Here is a 16,766-nt window from a genome sequence, read left to right on the forward strand (position 1 = left end):
TTGGATTGATAATTTAAATAGGTGGATTTCTTAAGTGGCGACCTAGTAAAGGACGATTTGAAATATACCCTTGTGCCACTGGTTCTTTTATAGTTTGTTTTGACTCAATCTCCAATTGGGATTTTGTTCTTTTGCCACTTCCCACATCTTCCTCTTTACTTCTTATGTGAATCTTACGATGTTGGTATAGAAAACTTAATGAATTATTCTATTTAGATGAATCATGCAACTGCAATTTTTTCTCATACTAGATAGGCTCAAATTTTAGTGGAATTGAACCTATTGTTGAAGCCCCTCTTAACAAAAGTTGTCTTGTAGATAGAGGATCATACTTGAAGTCAGATTTTGGGTTATGAAGGCTTTCCCTTCTATTGCTGATGTTATTTTGCCACAATACATTTAGCATTTGATTGCCATTGTAAATTTCCTCGGTGGAGGCAATGCTTGTCTTGTTTAATTTAATTCAAGGTTGAAAAGAAATAATATGGACGACTATCAAGATTCCACAACTCCCATGCGTATCCATTCAAAGTCCATTTAACTCAATCCGTAAGGGGCTTATCTACAGGCTAATATTACATGGCTTTTATGTTCTTTCCTGCTGCCAAGGTTCAACAAGAAAAACTTTTAACAACATTGCATTACAATCACAGGAGCAATAAAGATGAAGCCAATGGTCACGTGTGATAACAGGTATGCCTTATGTCATTCTCTCTGTTTCAATACAAGGCTCCCTTCTAACAAAACTCCCTGCAATATTAAAGTTGTAATGGGAACTTCAGCTGGCCACATGAATACAGATATGAAAGACAGAAGCATCAATTCCAGTAGAATATACGTGTATAGAGGCACCAGCATTTCTGCCCTTGGCCAAATCAATAATAGTAATACGGACATCAAAAAAATCCAAAGTCGTTATGAAGAAACCCACATAATTGCAGCAGGCTTAAAAAGTAACATCAACAATGCCAATCCAATTCACAACAATTTTAATGTCAATTTCAGTAGAATGTGCAACAGTTGTGGTGGTACCAACATCGCTTCAGTAGGCCAAATTGATAATAGCAGTATGAAGTTCAAAAAAATCTCTTACTGTTATGAGGGCACTCACAAAACTATAGCAAACATCGATAACAATGCTAATTCAATGCGCAGCAATATGTATGCCAATTTCCATCCAACCTTTAATGATGCCATCACCAATTTCAATAATAATAGAAACAGATCTTGCGACAGGATCCACAGCAATATGAATGCCAACAAAACCAACTACCGTAATGATAATGCCAGAATCCTCACTTCAGCTAGCCATGATAATCGCATTTTGAGCACCAAAAAAATCCTTAGTTGTTACGATGGCACCCACAAAATTTCAGCAGGCGTAAGATATACCAACAATGCTTATCCAATCCAAAACAGTTTCAATCTGAATTTCAATAGCAATAGCAATACCAACAAAATCAAGACCCGTATGAATGTCAACAAAACCTACAACAGTTATGATGCTTCCAACAGCCCCACTTCTGGGGGCCAAACCAACCGTCTGGTACTCAGCAATGACAAAAGGCTAAAACTTAATAGGTCATCAGACCGAGACTTCTATTCATTCCCAAGATTTGTTACTCATGTTGATGATGCTTTCATATCCACTCTCACAGATCTATACAGGGAAAGAATTCCTCCCGGCGCAGAAGTCTTAGACCTGATGAGCTCTTGGGTAAGCCATCTTCCACCTGAAATTCAATACAAGAAAGTAGTTGGCCACGGTCTTAATGCCCAAGAGCTTGCAAGGAACCCTAGGCTTGATTATTTTTTCGTAAAAGACCTAAATGAAGATCAAACTTTAGAGGCCAACGATTGTAGCTTCGATGCTGTTTTGTGCACAGTTAGTGTTCAATACCTTCAGCAGCCGGAGAAAGTTTTTGCAGAGATTTATCGGATCCTTAGACCTGGTGGGTTGTGCATTGTGAGCTTTAGCAATAGAATGTTTTATGAGAAAGCAATCAGTGCATGGAGAGAGGGTACAGATTATAGTAGAATTCAGCTTGTTGTGCAGTATTTTCAATGTGTCACAGGCTTCACACAGCCAGAGGTGGTGAAAAAATTACCCGGATCAGAAGCAAAGTCTTTATTTGGCTGGGTTTTGGGGTTACTGGGGAGAATGGCAAATGATCCATTTAATGCAGTTATTGCTTATAGAAATTTTAAACCTGTCTAGGTTTGCAGAAATGTGGGAATGGAAGAGGGGAGGCCCTATTAACAGAGGATCTCTCCTAGTTCACAAAAATGGGGCTGCTGAGCACTTAATTGTGATGGAATATCACAGAGAGGAATGTGTGGTTGAAGAAAGCATAAATTCGATGTGAAGTTTTCCTGGGTTCAGTAATTTGGGTTCCAGTTTGCCTTGTTGAGAAATCCATCCATGTTTTATCATATCCACTTTACTAAGAGTGCTACTACATAATGGAGTGAATCAGAGTCCTTACAGAAGATTTTAACCCTTTCTATCAGAGCTAAAGTGAATTAGCTGGACATCGTCACGAGACAGTTGATGGATTGTCATTAGAGATGGGAAACACAAGTCTGCTCCCTTATCATTCTGGCATCTTTGTTTCAGAATGAAATTGTTCTTCTAGCTAGTTCAAAGGTTTTAGTGGAACAGGGCAATATAAACATACTGCCACATAGTACACAGATTAATTCATCTAGCTCAACATGTTCTTGTAGATGTTATCTCAGATTCTCGAAATTTGATCATTATGTATTTTATTAATGTTTACCTAACTACAAAAGAAATATCACAGTTGAATCCTGATAGCAATATCACAATTTGACTTGCTGTGGAAAATGTCTCCTACTGAAGAAGTTTTAAATTTCCATTGGCATTATCCTTTGATGAAACAATTATTCTAAAGTCATTGATGCTCGAGGAGTAGTATTCCATTTCATTTACAGTCTGGTAATCTGTACTTATTGTGTATTGTGCTTCCGAGTTTGTCTTATGAGCTCTTGTATTGATTTTTGAACTCTTCCTTTTCCCCAGTTTAATATATGTTCTTGTTTCCAATAACAAGGAAATGAAGTAACCTCTTGGGCGTTATGCCAAATTGCTTGTGTTCTGTTTCTGAAGTTGAACCTTTCAAGCTAAAGCATGCAATAAAACTACTTGCTGCAAGAACCAGTTATAATTATGACCAGCCAAAATTGGTAAATCTAAGGCCAAGACTCAAGAGTACACAGGACTTGAACCTGCACTTTGTACTCACAATGTTAGTCCTGACTCCTGACACTCTATAAGACATGGCGAACAAGGATTGTTTGTATAATTTTTATATGCACGTCAAAATGAATATGGGAAATGGAAATGCATGGTTAATCCAAAGACACGCCTTGTTTTGTAAAGGCTGATGGTTATAGGATGGAAGATCAGCTGCGCGTATGCTTGTTATATGAAAGATATGAGCTATCTACTACTATTCAGTGTCGGTGAAGGATAATCCTTGCTAGTCTGATGGGGGGCAGTAAGCTACCACTATCAGTAATGGTAGCCTTTATACTAGGTTGTAGACATGTGAAAGATATGACCTATCTACTGCTATTCAATGTCTCTGAAGGATAATCCTTGCTAGTCTGATGGGGGCACTAAGCTACCACTATCAGTAATGGTAGCCTTTATAGTATTATACTAAGTTGTAGACATGTTTTTTAAGGAGTAAATGTTGAAGGGAAATATAAATCTCATAACATGCAGCTTGCTGTTCATTATTTCTTATAGATTCCATTTCTAACTTTGAGGAAGAAAGGAACATGAATTGTTAAGAAGTAAAAGTTATCTTTCCATGCTAGATTAATGCATATCTATAACGTTGCCACCATGTGTATATGAAACTTATATAAGCTAGCCCTCACATGGAGAAAAATGTTATGATGGGCATCAAACGAAGATAGTGGCTTGATAAGCATGTTAATTAGTAAACTTGCCATGACAACTCAAAAACTAGTGAAATTTCTTGCTAGGTGAGCCTAAAATGATCCATATCAAAGTGGAATGATGATTCCAAGCTAGCACTAAGCTTTTTGTAGCCCTATAGTGGATTGGTTCATTTTCTTACAGGAGATTTTGTTTGTAATCTTATCATTCATCTTGATGATGGACCATAAAGCACGGTAGGAAACATTAGATCTTTCAACTATAGTCACAGTTTTTCTATAAAACTCATCTTTAACATCACAGATCATGGAAGCTTGATGTCTCTATTGACTATTCACATTTATATTTTAAGAAAAAAATTCTCTGTGCTTGATTAGTCTTAATTGTGTGTTAAACATAATCTAGGAGTTTAGCAAACTAACCTGATCAAGGTTCCAAGGTGAAGGTATGGGCCCAATTCAATTACTTGAAGAATGCCCCAAAAAGTCACTTTGCAACAGTAGGGGAGATACTGTATCCCTTCTAGTGATCTGAATAGTCTATAGGTTTTTTTGAGCCTGAAACTGTTAAATTTATGTTTCTCATGGTTTCAGTAATTGTTGGGGCCAACGAGGCATCCATGGACATGAATCTGTTATCTGGACGTTTAGACATCAGATATTTTGTCTATGAGGCATTGCTTGATACTAGATAGATATGTGTATGGTTAGTTTGAAATACAAATCTTGCTTGTTTAAGCCAAACATATGTTTGGCAATGTGCGACTTGTACAACGGAACAATCAAGGTCTGTTTGGCCTAAACTTATTATGTGACACTTTTGCATGGTCTCATATTGGACCAGTGATGCATTTGGTGATAACATACTAGACTGATGACATATGTGGCTCGATGGTTAGACCAACTACTCTTACATGAGAGCACTTAAGAATCGATAACAAAAGCATTCTCATTAGTATACTCACACGATAGCATTGGGCCTTGACATGTCTGGTATACCTTAACATAACAATCTATTAGAGAGAGGCAGAGTTACCTGACTTCCCGTTTGTGTAACTTAACAAAATATTGCATATCTGTTAAATTCCCATTGAAAACTTTATTCTGTAACAATTCTGAAGCTGCTTATTTTGTTTATGGCTGGATAAAATATAAGTAGCCTCATTTAAATTAGGCGTTCGCATAATGAAAATCAAAACAAAATGTAGCCATTGCACATAACGTTTTTGATAGCTCTCAAATTTAGTTTGAACTAGGTCCATCAAAAACTGTAAGCTTTGCCATTTCAAGCAATAAATTATAATATATATGGCCCAAATTTGGTTCAAATATAACTGAGCAACAACCATATGATATTGACTAATTTACAATGCATTTTTTGGGACCTCCAAAAACTTGTGGTATGTTGTGCAGTTTTACAGGTGGAAATGAAACACAAGTCTTACCCCTTGATTAAGAAGCAGAATGGACACTTCAAACCAGACTTTGGCAATCCGATGAAAAGTATCGAAACTCACAAATAACAGCCTAAACAAAAATTTAAATTATAAATAGACGGTCTCAGCTTCCATAAAAGTTCAGAGCTTATTGGTAATGCCATTGATGTGTTTAAATGTATGTACAAGGTGGTGAGAACTTGCATTGTTTCATTTGTTTCATTTATTTCAGATTTGGAACTAAGAAAAGAATCTGCATCTTATCTTTTAAATGTACTCTGTTTATGATGCTAAAAAAGAGTTGATATTGAAAGAAATAATTTAATGGGAAGGAACATTTTCCAAAAGGTATGGTGTTTGAAATCAATCTTGGGACGTGCGAAACTTGAGTTTGATGCTTTTTCATGGGTAGATGATGACTTATCATACTTTTGGACAAATTACTTTATTGATTTACTGGCCCTTTCTTCCTTATTTGCATAATGATTAAACCTACACATGCAGTGTGCACGAAGCTTCATATTAACAGTATTGGGTGTAGGAATGGTATAGTGAGTCCCTTCCATATTCAAATGCCATTTTAGCAATCTCAATTTTAAATAAACTCTGGCATAGAACCGTAGTTGCATGTTGCAGTACTAAAAAGGAAATGAAATTACTCTTGATCATGTTCACAAGGCCCAAAGATCTATGGGACCGCAAGGCTTACAGCTCCACCAATTATGTGAAAGTTTTACTTTGCAAGTTAGCAGAAAAGGAGAGTACACAAAGACCAAAATACAAATCCTGAAAGGTTAAGTATAAGACAATGTTGCTTCCTTTTGAAGGGCTGATATTCTTCTATTGATTCTGATAAGAATTGATCCCGTGTTAATTAAAATTTATTGTCATCTCCTCATAGAGCTCAAACATGAAGTCGACTCTCTAGGCATCTATCTAGGCTGTATTCTAGTATGAAATGCCTCTCTGTTTCAACTACCCCTGAAATGCAGGATATACAAATCTTCTCTTTCAATTCTTCTTTTAGGTGTTTCCCATGCCCATCTCATATCTGATTTTGTGGGAAAGCGAGATGTGCATATCACGTCTTAGTTGTGAAGAGAACAAGATGCACTTGAGAGAGTTGAAGCCAATTCTTTGAGATACATTTAATGGATTGTGTTGTCCAGTTGATTTGTTTTGATTGCTGGTTTCTTTTATGCAGGTTGATATTGTTTTGCAGCATCCACCCAGAAAAATGAGTCATCTAGTATTTAGCAATCCCTTATCCTAAAGTTGTCCATCATATTGTATCAAAGTTATCAGTTTCTGATAAATTTAAAAATTAGTTTTTGAAGCTCAAATGGCAGTCTTGAAATATTAGTCACTCACTGGCATGACACACTCTCTAGTACCACCTGGGCTAGGGGGAGATTGGACTATATGATCTCATGCCTACCATAGGAAGCTCTTGCCAATTGAGCCAGGCCCCCAGCCCTTCAGATATTGAAATGTTATCCATAGGAGCCATATATATATTGGACCAGCATATTTATTAATTTTCTTCAGCCCCAACCTATATTTATTTATTTCTCCTAGTGAGTGATTTCAAAGAATAAAAGAGGTATTTATTATCCCCTATTATAGCAGATTTTCCTTTAGCAATATATTTTGAATTTATATCAATGTCTTGCAAATGGGAAGGATAGCCAGCCTTCCGAGTTCACAAGGCTGAAGCACGCCACCCCAAGATGAATGTTATGCTTGTGGGCCAGGGGTCGTTGAGTGCCCCTGGGCTTGAGGTCCCATCAAGGACACTCCAAGATGGTTGGAGCCATACTTGTGGGCTGGGGGGATGTTGAATGCCCCTGGGCTTCAACAAGGAGGACAACCTCCAAGGTGGATTGAGGGATGGAGGGGATCTTACTCTTGCCATAAACGTGGGCCGGGGGTTGTTGAATGCCCCTAGGCTTGAGAGTCTCATCAAGTACCACCCTGAGATGGATTGAACCGCTACTCTCGTGGGCTAGGGGGCATTGAGTGCCCTTGGGCTCGATAGTCTTATCAAGTACGCCACCTGATGATGGTTAGATTGGAGATCTACCCATGCTCTTGCAATACAAAGCCAATTGTCCTTGAGATTGCGGTTTGCAAGATATTCCCAATGAATTCCTAATATGATTAACTATCAAAATATACTTGCTCAAAATGATATTGATGTTGAATTATATATTATTGATGGATTTATGGAATCAAATGTTATTATGGATTATTAATGTTTATTGTACTAATATAAGTTTCTAGTGATTAATGATGTGTGTAGGTCCTAAACCAGAAATAATTCCAATAAGGGACTTTAGAATTGGCAACTTTATTACAAGTTTATATTACCAAGGATCATGCATTTCACATCTTGAGTTGGATTTGTTGTTTCAAGACTAAATTCAGGTAAATCCCAAAAGGGGACATTACCTGCCACCTCAAGGATGGAGACTCAATTGCCAAAACTTTAGTTTGTGGATGCTGAAGATGAGGACACATTGATTGAAACAATGAGAGGTTTGTAAGGTAGCCAGATAAGGATTAGCAAAAATTGGATGAGAGGGCATGTGCCCAAATTAAGTGAAATTGTAAACCCTTTTGAAAGTGAAACACAAATCTCTGGACATGTTGGTCATTGATGTTGAAGTGAGCGCACCAGGGATCATTAATTTGCAACACCAAATAACCTCCACATGACAAGAGAGAAGCAACAACTGAAGATGCTATTCCACCAAATCAAGAATACAATATGATGACTACATGATTGATAGATATGAGATATATTACAATGCTAGAGGTACCTTCCTTATATAGGCAAGGTAATTGAAAACCAAATAGGAAAACACTGAGAGGGGGGGTGAATCAGTGTTTTTAACAACATGAACCAAAAATAAACAGCATGAAATAAGAGAGACAGAGACGCAGAGTTTTATCTCGTGGAAAACCCAACAGGGTAAAAAACCATGGTAATCACTAACTCAAATGGGCTCCAACCCAATTACAACAAGTGCTCCAACACTACAATCTGAGACTTCAATCTCAGTTGCATGGCACCAACCTGATGATCAATGAGCAACAACTCAATTCTTAAAAAAAGACTTAAACAACCAGCATGCACAATGTTTTACTCGGAATGAGTAAAACTCCTATATCTCAATACATTGACCTGCAAATTGATATCACTCTGAGACAGAGGTTTTCTGTTTACACAACTCAAAACAGCATATAAAATAGAGCAACTTATCACTGTCTACAAATAATGATCTTTATGCCTGGGCTGAGTAGACAACATACAGTCAACAATCCACTGTCAAGAACTCCCTTTTTGCATATTCAATGTATGAACTCAGTACCCTAAAAAACTGATCACGACAATCTTCATTTAAAGTTTTCACTTGAAACTGTCGAACAACTACACTATGCACCCATAGCAGTAACTCCTTTAAACATGTATGCTTCCAATATCAGATTCTACACACGTACAGACTGCTTTCTGAAAAACTTTCTATACACGTATACTACCAATATCTTTTCAGAGGTACAACTTATCTCAGCTCAGCAAACAAAAACTCAGATCTTATATTCATGACATCATGCTTAAGAACATTCTACACATCATTCAAAAACAATCCTCAAAATTAATTCATGTCTCTTTCACGATACATCACTTCACTATCCACTGCCTTCCAAATCACACAAAAGAAGATAGAACACCATTTTTTTTGCACTCACAAAAAATAATAATTCTTCCAAAACTTGAAATCGCACCATACAGAAGAAAATGCTTTTCTGAGCAAGAGTGTTACACATCCTGACACACATAGTAGGTTGCAGACAAGATATTCCTAGGCATTATCAGAAAAGAACAACCTTACACATGAAATGCAGATGTGACATCTTCTAAAGCATTGAAACATACAAATTTAATGCCACAGCCACAAAAAAAATGACACTAAGACTGTGAAATATGCCAAAGAATCAATAAACTGATCACTGCCAACTGAAACAAGCCAGAGAATCGATGAAGTAACTGATTACTGCCAACTGAAACAAGCCAGAAAATCGATGAAGTAACTGATCACTGCCAAAATTAAGAACAAGCCAGAGAATCGATGAAGTAACTGATCACTGCCACAATTAAGTGAAACTGATCTGAAGAGACAGAGGATACCTGACATCTCTGCCATAACAATCAAACAAGACATAATGAAAATACAATGCCACCTGTAGTCCTATGAACTGAAGGAAAAGGTTGAACAAAATGCTCAGATCAAACATAGTTTGAAACGATCAGAAACAAACAGCTAGACAATGCTGACATAAAACAACACTCAGCTAAAAGATGTCCAAAACAAACATCAATGACAAAACATTTTCTACAATAATAGCATAAGATTAGACAAGATCATGACATGTGTCTTAATCTTATGACATAAGACAACTAACATAACAAATATTAAATGATCTAGGTAACAAGTATTAAATAAAGATAAGATATGATAAGATCTTATCTAGACTACTAATACTTCTAGAATGACATCTAGGACCTGTTGACGTGTTTTTTATGACCGCGTCTAACACAGAATAAAGTTGCCTAACGGTCACTTCACTCTCTCTTGATCAAAGTGCGATTGTATGCTAAGATTGCAAGAAGTTCAAACAATTGACTCCAAGGTTCCTTCAATGCGTGGACGTGACTCAGTTGGCTGATGTGTTTGCTGGTAATCCAAGGGGCCTTACGTTTGCATCATTCTTTCACTTCTTTGTTGTGGCTGGAACTCCATCATCGGATATAACAATTTTGCGATGCTATTGCTTCGAATGGACTAAAATGAACTGAAAGAAAAGGGAAAGGGTTCAGAAGGATCTAAATCTACTCCTAAGGGCAGTGATAACAATGAATAGTGCTCTGGTGGACAAATTTCAAATAAACCAAGCTCTGCTTTGCCAAGTTCAACTACAACTCCGTGAGAACCGGTGCAATCTTCTGAGGATATTGAAGGATTTTCAAATCGAGAAATAGCATTTGAATACCCAAAACGGCATAATCCAAACGACTGTCCACAACCGAACTTAGCACAAGTTTAGTGGCTCAGGCTAACTTTACACTGCAACTTACAATCAGCAAGATACAAAAAGTATGAACCATGGAAATTCATCAGACACCATTACATTCTCCATTGAAATCAAAGCACTTTACTACTTCTAATCTAAGTGAGGAAGGTGAAACCATGCAAGCTTTGAAAAAATAATTTAAGTGGACACCATCAGAGAACAATGTTTCACTGTTATTATCTCAAAACTTATCGCAACAATTTCATACAAAGATCCCTCCCTTACAAATGAGGGGGGTCACCCCTTATATAGGCTTCAAGCCCTGGCTACATGCAAAACCCTAATTAGGGTTTGCCCAAAAGATTCTCCACACATGATGCAACAAGGTGGGAATCTCCAATTAATAACCCATCATGCCCATATACAATTAATTCAAAAGTACCCAAAATAGCATCCACTGCGCATTAAATGCACCACCTCCTTCAAATTCGTCCAACATGCGTTGAATATTCATCCATGCAAAAATCACCCCATTATGTCATAAATGATCCATCATTTCCACATGCGGCGACTGCATGCAAAAGGAATCTGCCATAAATTCAACATGCAATGACCGGGTCGCCATTTGGTCAAATATTCCGGTAATGAATGCGCCACTCTACTGCCATGTGTTCAATAGATCCTCGCCATGCAAGTGGACCCCGTCATTGTATATCCGCTCCTGCACATCTGGAATTGTTGGAGAGGGAAAATTCGATTTAGGAAGAATTTTCTTGAATTCTCTTCAACTTTCCTTGCTCAGAGAAGGTTTTTCATCAATTCTGCACATTTCCTATTTTTTAGGAAAATTTCCAAATTAGGGTTCCATGGTCCAAGAGAGAGAAAATTCTCTTACAAATACAAATCTGTAAAACTTTTGAAATTTGGATGTGATTTGATGCCCGAGCATGGATTTTTCAAATTTTTTTTTTCCTGGAGGGGAAATTTCTTGTTTAGTTCATCCCTGATTCCTTCCTTGCCTTAGAAATTTTATGTTCAGTTCATCCTTGGGTGTATTTCTTCCTTGCCTTAGAAATTTTACGATTTCTAAGAACTATGTCCTGAAGGAAGAAATTTCAAACACTTAGTCAATTTTTTTTTACCTTTCCTGGAATTTTGTCCTGAAGGAGGGAATTTTCGACACTTAGCCAAATTTTCACCTTTCTTGGAATTTCTTCTTCTTGGGTGCAATTCTTCCTGAATAAAGGAATTCATATCTTTGTGCGTTGTTCATTCTGGGCCCCCCCACAAGGCCAGGGTGGAAATTCCTCCTGAGGAAGGAATTCATTGTTTTGTGAATTGTCCATGTCTCCTTTTCAACATCCCTATTTTTTAGGGATCCTCCTAAAATTTAGGAGCCAGGTTCATTGGATGAAGAATTTCATCCCGATTCGGAATCTATAAAAATTTCCATATTTGGCCAGGAAAAAATAGCATAACTGAAAATTCGCCCGAGGGGAATTCTGCTTTTATTCCTCATTGACTCCTTGGATTCCGTGTCTTAGGCAAAATTTCAATTTTTTTTTTTTTAGCTCAGGTGAAATTTTACCACGCCAAGGATTCATGAATTTTCCACTTGTGAATGCCTTCATGGATTCAGCGCCCCAGACCAGACCTGGGCGCATTTTGGAGATGTCCATGGAGAGGCAGAAAATTGCACTTGTGAATTACTTCTTGGTTTTAGCGCCCTAGCCCATACCTGGGCGCATTTTGGAGATGTCCATGGAGAGGCGGAAAATTGCACTTGTGAATTACTTCTTGGTTTTAGCGCCCTAGCCCATACCTGGGCGCATTTTGGAAATGTCCATGGAGAGATGGATTTTTCCACTATTTCAGGCTCTTCGTCAGGATATATATATGAAATATAACATTTAAGTATAATTATACTTTAAGTTATATTTCATATATACTTTCAGGATGTTTGAAAGTGGTTTCAGGTCCATAGGAATCATAATGCAAATTCTGGATTTTGGAAGATCTTCCAAATTTCCAGACTTAGTCAAATTTCAGGCCATTTTCAGATCAGGATGACATTGGTGGATTGATGTGAATTTCTGGACTTGGATGATCATGCTTGCTTTCCTCTTCTGGAATAGGAGATCCAAACTTAGCCAAATTTTGACCACTGTCTGTGCTGAGATGCCACTTTGGGATTTTGAAGGTGGATTTTCTAGACTTAGAACAATTTTGTGCCTTCCACTTCAGGGATGATTCTCATACTTAGCCATTTTAGACCCCTGCCTGTCTGCTTTCAACTTTCTAGATTTAGAAGTGATTGTGCATGTTGATTCTTCGCTATCTGCTAGCCTGATCCTGCCACAAATAGACTTTCCCAAAATAGAAACTTTCCAAAATGTCAGAGTTAGAGCCTAAAACAGGACGCATGAATGACTTATTATAAATAGAAACTTACTAAAAATAGTAAGTTTGATTTTTGGCAAAATGGCGACATTCTGGGACTCAGAAAAATCCCTAAAAAATAGGGACTTTCTAAAAATAGAAAGTTGCTCCGTTTGGGCTCAAATTTTACTGGGAGGTCCCTTGAAGGGTCCTGATTCCAGTCGTATGTTCAGTTTTCCCAAAACCCTAACAGAAACCCCTAAAATCTAGGATAAAAGGCATAAACCCAAAAACGAGACAAAACAAGCCCTAGGCTTAGCCGAATTTGCTCAAACGAAAGGCATACTTGACCAATATGACTCCCAAACACTTGCAAAGCAGATAGACTGACGAAACTGCTGCGAAAAGACCACAAAAACGCAAGCCAAAAAAATCGGGAGGGCCTAAAAAGAAGGGGGTCCCCATTTGCAATGGGGCAATGTGTGAAAACGTCACAACAGGACCTAAGTAAACTAAGTCTTCTAGAATGACACCTAGGACCTAAGTAAACTTAAGTCTTGTGAATAAGTCCCCACTAGGAACTAGCTAGGTACAAGATTTTTACTAGGTACAAAACCAAGTGTACTGAAAATGGCCAAATTTATAGTCAAAATTAATTTCTCGAGCCTCCTGAACACAGTGGCATAGTCTTGGAACCAATTATTGGATTTCAAAGGACTTCCCCCCCACTGTAGGATATGTTAAGAAACAGGTCATGTTGCTGCAACCCATCACTTCAAAAGTAAATCAATCAAACAAGCCTCATGGTGGAAAGATGTCCTTATAGACCACCTGTTGATGTGTTTTTTATGCACTTCAAACACAGAATAAAATACTAAGTATTCTATCCTCTTTTGAACAAGGAACCTTATATGCTAAGTAATGTGATCAAATAAGATAACCCCAAGGTTTCTTTAGTCAACTCTTGACTTTGCAAATGGATAGACTCTGTGTATATGATGTGATATGCTGGTATCACAAAGGGACTTACGTTTATGAATCATAGCTAGAACTTGATCATCTGATGTAGCAATTCAATGGTGCTTTCTTCCTACATGTTGATGTGTTTTTTATGCACATGCGAACACAAAATAAAATACCTAAAGGGTACCTTATCCTCTCTTGAATAAAGCCTCCGAATGCTGAAGATCTCGCGGAAAGGATCAATCGGGATGACTTCAAGGTTCTTTGTTGTAGGATCTCTACGTGTGGATAAGCTCTCTGTGGTATGATGTGATTTGCTGGAATCACAAGGGGACTTACACTTGTCGACCTAAACGTCTGATTTGCTTTGAATATTGCTGGAACACAAGATTTTATTGGCTTAGATTTGAAAAAAGGGAAAAAAGATGAGGGCGAGGAAAGGATCTAATCCTAACACTAAGAATGTAAGAGCAATGAATGATCTTTGATTTAATTCTAACTAAGTCTTGTTTTGACATCCCAGGACCATCTCCACAAGGTTAGTGCGATCTTCAAAGGAAAGCTTTATGATGTTCAGATCATCACTACAGGCATAGACACCATCAAGCTGATGCATATCAATGAAGAAGCGACAATTGAAGTTAAGCTTAAGCTGAATGATTCCAGTTGACTACACAAGGCAAGTCTGCAATCAACAAACTGCTAGTAGTATGGATATACGAATTTCACCATCAATCAAACATATTTCTTCCACTCATCTAATAACATGAAATCAAATATGAGAAGTATAGAGACCATGCAAATTGTTGAATCGACCCATAAATTTCTCCATTTCTTCAATGAAGCTTTACAAGTTTTTTACAACAACATATTGGCAACAATCTTTGCCTTCTCTTTCTATTCTACTCTAATTGCTATTCTATCAACTGACTATCCACTATTAGCTAACTATTTTCTATTCTCCTTTTCCATTTTCTTTACAAATGAAGAGTCGGGGCTTATATAGTGCCCTTAATACAATTCAATGGCTAAGATCAATTTGAGATCAATGGCCAAGATTCAACAATGAAAACCCTAATTAGGGTTGTTACAACAAACTTAATGCTGATCAATGAAATAATTGTATTAATTGGACACATGTCTTCTCTGGAATATTCGACCAATGGATAGCCGGGGTAGGTACATCGAAGTTTGTGCCACCTCCGATGAGTTAGGTACATTGAATCTAGACATGCTGAGGTGGACCAATCTGACTGGAGGAGCGATGACTAGGATGCCACCTCGTCTAACACTTGGTTGACACCAATTTGATGTTGTTGAGAAGCTAGCTTTAATTAACTCTTTTGAAACTATCTGCTTCTTCAACAAACCCTTGCTCTAACTTCTTTTGTCTTTGATGTGCAGGATGATTGATGTACCTCGCCTTGGAATGCTGGATTGGGAGAAGTTATTCCTGATGATGCTTGACCGAAGAAGGTCGTCCTTGTCGATGCTAGACTGGAGGAGGTCGCCTTTATCCTTGCTTGATCTTCTTTGATGAGAACCTACCGACTTGTAGATCCTCTAGGCTTTGGAGTCGCCATCTTGACACCTACACAGCATTTCAAAATTAGTCCTTGATCATTAAAGGGTAGAAAATAAGGCTCAAAAGGAGGATTTAAGATATTAATTAGGAAACTTCATGATAAATCTAGAATTATCATTTCCTAATTAACTATGAATGAAAATTGGATTTTCAAAACATAGATTTTACAAAATTGCAATGAGATCACAATAAGTCTTGAATAAGAACTTCAAAATGATCCTTCATACCTCCTCCTTGAATGCTTAACTACAAAACCTTGACAAATGATGAAAGAAGACCGGATTTTGATGGACAAGGCTTAGATTATAGTCCTCCCTTGGATGAATTACACCTCCATTAGTCTTCAAAAGAGCTCCACCCTCCTTAGCCTCCAACACTTAGCAAAATTTTGCCTTCAAATACCTTCCAAAATCTAGAAATTATCCTCCAATCTAGCAAGAAATTCGCCTCTCCAATTTGCTCCTCAAATTCACATTTAACACAATGAATGAATGATTTGCATTTGTCCACAACACTCCTCTCTTATAGAGCGCTCACCTTGATTTACCATGTGGCTGACCTAGCAAATAAGGGGTAAAATAAATAAAATTTCCTTGAAAAGGTGGCCGACTTGCCTATAAAGGTAAAATAATGTTTTTTGAGCACTCATTTGTATTTTTTTAATTTTAAAAATTAATTTTAGATGCCTCTAAGGGAAAATTTCAATTTTTTCAAGGCTTAAAATTAATTTATTAAATGCAAAATGCCTTTTAATTAATGCGAATTTAAATTTAATTTCCAAATGAGCAATTTTGGCGATGTAATGCAAATTGGAGAATATCAATTTCTTGAACAAGGCTTAATGAAGCTTGCAAATAATTTCGCCTTGAACCCTCTCCAAGGGTCAGGAGCGATTTTCCAATTTTAGTCTTGAATATTTCGCATCTTGACTCCAAAATCTCCTGGAGGGTAAATTCATATCCAGTTAAGGTGTTGCACTTCAAATTTTGACATTTTGCATGAGGAATTTAGGTGGAAGTGTAGATTTCGCCTTGGACCCTCTCCAAGGGTCAAGAGCGATTTTTGCAAATTAGGCTCAATCCATTATCATTTTTCGTTGAAACTTTTACTCATCATTGGGCAACGTCCTTCCTTATCCATCCCATCCAAATTCGCTTTGTTGTTGCAAGGCAAAATGAGAGTTTTCAAAATTTTCGCCTTGGACCCTCAGCAAGGGTCAGGAGCGATTTTTCCTTTCTAGCTTAGAATCATCAAATTTTAGAGGCAAATCATTATTCATCATGCTTTGAAGGTCTTTTCTACCTTAGCCTAACCTTGCCTTAGCAAAATTTTGAAGGAAATATGTAGTTTTTGTGATTTTCGCCCTGGACCCTTAGCAAGGGTTAGGAGCGAATTTT

General features: G+C 37.4%; 1 protein-coding gene across 1 annotated transcript; it reads left to right on the plus strand.

Moving 5' to 3' along the window:
* Positions 1-496: 496 nt before the first annotated feature.
* LOC131044650 (uncharacterized) lies at positions 497-2,954 on the plus strand. Its single transcript, XM_057978014.2, has one exon. The coding sequence runs from the start codon at positions 665-667 to the stop codon at positions 2,216-2,218; it is 1,554 nt and encodes a 517-aa protein (XP_057833997.2). The 5' UTR covers positions 497-664; the 3' UTR covers positions 2,219-2,954.
* The last annotated feature ends 13,812 nt before the right edge of the window (positions 2,955-16,766 follow it).

Source organism: Cryptomeria japonica, chromosome 1 (assembly GCF_030272615.1).
Source record: "Cryptomeria japonica chromosome 1, Sugi_1.0, whole genome shotgun sequence".
NCBI lineage: Eukaryota > Viridiplantae > Streptophyta > Pinopsida > Cupressales > Cupressaceae > Cryptomeria > Cryptomeria japonica.

Coding starts and splice junctions, on each gene's coding strand:
- LOC131044650 (XM_057978014.2), top strand. CDS start 665: ATGAAGCCAATGGTCACGTGTGATAACAGGTATGCCTTATGTCATTCT.